Source organism: Dunckerocampus dactyliophorus, chromosome 7 (assembly GCF_027744805.1).
Source record: "Dunckerocampus dactyliophorus isolate RoL2022-P2 chromosome 7, RoL_Ddac_1.1, whole genome shotgun sequence".
Classification (NCBI taxonomy): Eukaryota; Metazoa; Chordata; class Actinopteri; order Syngnathiformes; family Syngnathidae; genus Dunckerocampus; species Dunckerocampus dactyliophorus.
In genome coordinates, this window is record NC_072825.1 from 18,120,517 (window position 1) to 18,126,480 (window position 5,964).

A 5,964-nucleotide genomic window follows, 5' to 3' on the forward strand; every position below is an offset into this window, starting at 1 on the left:
GCAAAATGCAATGTTTAATAATATATCTCATCAAAAAGTGAGTTTTATAATAGGTTGAGGAGCCAAAAAAAAAAGAGTTATATGGGCTGAATATGGCCCCCGGTCGCACTTTGGACACCCATGCTCAAGTAGGTCCATTAGATTGTAGAAATGACGTGACTTCTATTCTGCTTCTACTTCTGACATGTGTTCTTGCATGTGTTGTGTTTAATTGTTATATGAATCACATTTATTTTATTCACCATAACATAAGATTGGTTTTGAGAGTTTCTCGTCATCACAGCCAGCAAGCAAACTGCACTGCATATATTTAAATAGCAACTTTGCTGTTTACAAGTCTGCCGGACCAAAATGCACTGGGGGGGACAAGCACCTGATGGATGAATACTGATGAGGAAGACTGCTCGGCCACTCTCTTCATTAGTTAGTTGCCACCTTGACTGCTGTCACAGCCTCAGGTTTCAAGGTATGTTGTTGTCTCCCACAGAGGTCATAATGTCTTTAATCACAATAATAAAGGACAGGGCAGTGTCTGCTTTGTGTGGAGGGGAACACACACAAGGGAAACAGAAAGAAAAAAAGACAGAAAAACCACTCAGTTACTTGCTGCAAGTGTTCACACAAGTTTGGATCCAGAGCCACCACTAATAGATGCATTATTGCTAATTATAGCTTTAACATTAAGTGTACGTGAGCGTGGCAATATGGCACAACTGAAGGAGCCAGGGACGCCGCCCACAGGCCGTAGTGTGCATTACTTCAAGGAGGTGCATACGCTTGATGTGACGAATTGACCAGCTTCAAGTGTTCATTTTATTGCCTCTCCACTTTCTCCCTTGCAAGGAAGTTTAAATTCACCCGTGAGCCTTGTTAAATGAGTTAAATGTGGTGATACCGAACATGGCAACATAATGAAAGGGGGGTTATTGGAATTCTCCTCACATGTTTTGGATAAACAAGAGAATCACGCCAATGTCTAATTTGATCCAAAACTAAGCAAAAAATCCGTGATAGAGACGCGACTGCATGCATGCTGGAGCCTTCTTGCAATGTGCACTTTTTTTTGTTCTGAGGCTCCATTTCTGTGAGGCAGAAAGGGGCGGGATGGGATATTCAGATGAGCTGGAGTGACAGCTCCAGTTCCCCCAATGCTGTGTGTGTGCGTGTGTGTACGTGTGCGTGCGTGCGTGTGTGTCCAACTCCACTGGCTCCTTCACTCCTAACGCCTCTCATAGCGCAGCGTACTAAAAACACCGGACGCTAGGGGATCAAGACGCACGCCACCCTGCCTCTATGTGGGCTCTTTGACAATCCTTACGGTGTTTTGCCAGTAAGGAGGTTTTGGAGGGAGGACTTTTTTTTTTAATTCCACTGTTTGATGTGACTGTTTGCATCGCCGATTATTGAGTCGATTGTTTTGGCTGTTGTTACCCACCGCCCTGCGCGCATTTCCCCCCTTCCCTTGTGCGCATTTCCCCCTCCTTCCTTGCTTGGATCGGCGATCTACCACCGCTCGCCCCCATGTCCTATCCTCAGGGTTATCTCTATCAGCCGCCGGGCTCGCTGGCTCTTTATTCGTGTCCGGCTTATGGGGCCTCTGCTCTAGCCGCCCCTCGGAATGAAGATTTGGCGAGGTCGTCCTCCGGCTCCGCCTTCAGCCCGTATCCTGGATCGGCTGCTTTCTCCGCCTCGGCCGGTGCAAGCTTCTCCAGCCCGCTGTCATACTCCACGGACCCCGCCACGGGATTCCCATCATACATGGTAAAATATTTTGATTCTGGAGGATAAAATTCCACGCCAAGATTGCTGAAAAGTGGGCACTATTGTTGGCGTTTCTTTGAGCAATAAGTCCCTCTAAGTGTATGAAGAACTTTCTTATCAGTTCCAGATTGTTATCCAAATACGGCCTAGTGGTAGACTCCATTTTTAAATTGATTTTTTGTAAAGTATGGACCGCGAATTGTAATGGTTTTACACTCAATGCGCAGCTAATTATGTAAAACTGAATACCCAACGAGGGTCTTAATTTAAAAGCCTTACTCTGAATTTATGGGTCAGAGGAAATTAATACAAAGCTTACAAAAGTACTTTCTTGCTCGGCAGCCATTAAAGTCGTTAAAATCACACTGGGATGGGATATGTTGATTTATGCAGTCAAACATTGCGCACACATTAAGGAGACGTGCATAAGTGATTTGTTAATAGGATTTATAATGCTGCAAATAGGAGATATGTTAGTGGTCTATTTGGGCTGCCAGCAAAATAAAAAAGAGAAACAATAATACATTTAAAATTATAGTGGGAATTGACAGAAAATAGAAATATACGTCTAATTATTTTATCATAATGTCCCAACTTATCCACGTTATTAGTGCGTGTGCTTTTCTACGGTCATAATTTTACACAATATGTCCCAGCATTATCAATAATTAATCGTTTGGTCATTTTTAGCGTGAATTAACGCATTCGAATTTATTATATAAAAAGGCTGCACAAAATCGGTTTGTAACATTATATGTGATTTATTAATAAGGGTGTAACACTTAATAATATTGGATTTTATACATTATTTTTATTCCCTTGGGGCATCACATCATCACACACATTACTTAAAATATGAAGAATAAAAAGTACAGCCCAGATGTAATTCATTTAAAACGTTTTCTCCACCAGAGCTCTCCATATGACGCTCACACGGCGGGCATGGCCGGGGCCTTGAGTTATCATCCATACGGGAGCCCAGGGTATCCGTACCAGCTCAACGACCCTGCTTACCGCAAGAACGCCACTAGGGACGCCACGGCCACCCTGAAGGCCTGGCTGCAGGAGCACAGGAAGAATCCTTACCCGACGAAAGGGGAGAAGATCATGCTGGCCATCATCACCAAAATGACCCTAACTCAGGTCTCCACCTGGTTTGCCAACGCCAGGAGGAGGCTGAAGAAGGAGAACAAGATGACATGGGCTCCCAGGAATAAGAGTGAGGACGAAGATGAGGAGGATGGGGATGCAGACAGGAAGGATGTGGAGCGATCAGAGAAGAACCTGGACAACAGCGAGGCTTCGGCGGAGGATGAAGGTGGGCTGGAATAAGACATCCATTCAACTATTCAGGAGGGGGTGTGCAGAAAACAAAACTTTAATGCCACTCACCTAATAACAATAACTGTATGATTACAACACACACGCAAAATGCATTTAATATTGTATCATTTTATTATCATTGTATATGAAATTATGGGGATAAAATTTCGTGTGTGATAATTTCATACATTATTAATAAGATGCTATACATTAGTGTATGCAATTCAAAGGATTTATATGACTCATATAGCCTCATTTAATAATCATATTAAACCCTTAAAAATGAAGAATTTTAATTATTGAATCACAATTTAAAATTGAATTTAAATAATTAGTTTTAATGACAGGTCATTGCAAATGTAACATGTTGCATACTAATTAACAAGATTGGACTGCCTTAAATGACAATTTATTGTATTGATGAAATGCATTGGTAAAATGTACTAGTAACATATATTAAACTAATATCAATATAAACGAACATAATGACGCATAACACACTAAAATATATCCAAATTATGCATATTTTAAAAAGTTATTTGATAGCTACCATAACAATAGCAGTAAATTTCCCGTTGTGGAGCGGGTGGATATTTTTGACTTCCTCCAATTACTATTTGATGTGTTTGTGTTTTATAATGTTACTTTTCACGTGTTCCTTTTTGTGTTTTTAATCAAAATTCTGGTCTTTTTTGTCAGGTATCAGTTTGCACGTCGACAGTCTAACGGACCACTCATGTTCTGCAGAGTCAGACGTGGAGAAGGTGCTTTGTCGGGGGGGAGATTTGGGTTCAGATCACGCCGGGGACAAGTGTGACGAGGACGTGGAGGAGCAGAACCACGCCCCCCGCTTCCAGCTCTCTCCTAAACCCATAACGTCGTCACCTCTGATGGGGGTTGAAGCGCCAGTTTTCGCCCACCAGCACCATCACCTTCATCATCTCCAACAGCTTCAACGCGAGGATTTAGCTCGGAGCCTCGGCATTAGCAGCAGCATTAATACCAACAAGTCTTGCCTTGATAGTAGGCCGTCTACTGGGGTGTCTCAGAACCCGAAACCCAAACTGTGGTCACTGGCGGAGATTGCTACCTCAGACCCAAAGCAGCAACTGGGCCAACCCAACTGCCCCTCCTCTTCTTCCTCCAGCGGGGGCCTCCTAACCCCCCCGACGTCCTCTGCAGCCTCTCCGTCTGCCACCTCGCCCTCCCTCTACCCGACCCCCTCCCTCATCGGAAGGCCTATTTATTACACGTCCCCTTTTTATAGCAATTACACAAACTATGGCAACTTCAGCCCCCTGCAGGGCCAAAGCATATTGCGCTACTCCAACTCCTCCGGGGTGAGCCTGGCTGCAGCAGCAGCCGCCGCCGCCGCCGCTGCTGCCGCGGCAGCCAACGAGGGTCTCGTCCCTCATCATGCTCCGGAGGTCGGCACGCAGCCCAAACAACAACACAGGGCCGACTCCCCTCTGATGAAAATGAACGCAAACCAGACTGGTGCTGGGGAGCAGCAGCATTTCAGACCAGTACATTTAGAAGCAAAGAAGGGCACGTAGATCAGAGGGTGCTGTGTCACTTTTTGGGCTGATCATGGGTTCTAATTGCCGCGTACAATGTGCAAGTGCTGTTGTGCACACACTTGCGGTAGTTGAGAAACTTGGAAATTTTGCATCTCTCACTTTAGGTTCATTGTAATTATCCAGGGTAAGCCAACAATGCATACATGCACATGCATACACCTACTGTATCAGTGAGGATGTACTCGTGGATTGACTTTGTATGCTTTGGGGATTTTAATATGCACTCAGTGTTTTGTCATTTCTGGTAGTTGATTGGTTCGAGTGGATTTTTATTTCCCTCATCTGCAGGTAGGTGTCACACTTGCTTTGAGTATAAAAGCAACGAGTGGACACCACCTTAAGTGTTTTAACCCCATCACCTTTCCATTCGAAGGGATCCAGTGCCACCATACAGCTGGGATGAAACTGATTCCCTTGCCCCACTCAGCTGCACACACGTTTGAACGATTATTCTAACTTTGTGACACTTTAAAAAAAATGTATGCAAAATATAATGGTTTGTTCTCCCGACATATGTGATTTACACATTATTTACACATTATTTCTCAGGTTCCTATAGGTTTGCTTATTTGTCACAGTATGTCATTTCAGTATACATTTATGTGTGAAAACAAAATGTGGCTGTCTTCTTTTATTTTTTCTTATTAGTTTTGTTTTGTTTTGTTTTGTGTTTTTAGAACGGGACATTAATGCAGTGAATGAGCCTGAAGAGAACCTGCGAGGACTTCAAAGTTGAATAGCCTACATTTTGATATTTATTTTTTTAAATGACGGCGGAATTATGCCTATAATTTATGCAAGTTGTATTGCAAAAACAGAAAAAAGAAAAAATGGCATCTGATGTCTGTTTTTGTAAATATATAAATATATATATTAATGGTTTTTATTTGAATTTGGGAAAAGCGACACAATCTTGCTATTACTCCTGCTAATTTATATCTTTGAATGTAAATAGAAATGAAAACAAGCGCTGGTATGGGTATACTGTATAGGCTTGATATGATATCAGCTATTCAAAGGAGAAAATATTAAACTGTTTTCCCAGCTGTTACATCTTGAGGAGTCCTTCATTTATCTATCTATCTATCTATCTATCTATCTATCTATCTATCTATCTATCTATCTATCTATCTATCTATCTATCTATCTATCTATCTATCTATCTATCTATCTATCTATCTATCTATCTATCACTCTTTTGGGACTCATTCTGGTCAGGAATCCCACATTCCCAAGCTAGATTGGGATAAACGACATGCTTATTCCATTCCATTTATTCTTCCCATTTCCCACTCTCCTC

General features: G+C 42.5%; 1 protein-coding gene across 1 annotated transcript; it reads left to right on the forward strand.

Moving 5' to 3' along the window:
• Positions 1–1,268: 1,268 nt before the first annotated feature.
• irx2a (iroquois homeobox 2a) lies at positions 1,269–5,718 on the forward strand. The gene is made up of 3 exons (XM_054781785.1): positions 1,269–1,761; positions 2,674–3,079; positions 3,784–5,718. The coding sequence occupies exons 1-3, from the start codon at positions 1,522–1,524 to the stop codon at positions 4,638–4,640; spliced, it is 1,503 nt and encodes a 500-aa protein (XP_054637760.1). The 5' UTR covers positions 1,269–1,521; the 3' UTR covers positions 4,641–5,718.
• Positions 5,719–5,964: the final 246 nt, after the last annotated feature.

Coding starts and splice junctions, on each gene's coding strand:
- irx2a (XM_054781785.1), top strand. CDS start 1,522: ATGTCCTATCCTCAGGGTTATCTCTATCAGCCGCCGGGCTCGCTGGCT. Junction 1,762..2,673: donor CGGGATTCCCATCATACATG/GTAAAATATTTT, acceptor TTTCTCCACCAG/AGCTCTCCATATGACGCTCA. Junction 3,080..3,783: donor GGCTTCGGCGGAGGATGAAG/GTGGGCTGGAAT, acceptor CTTTTTTGTCAG/GTATCAGTTTGCACGTCGAC.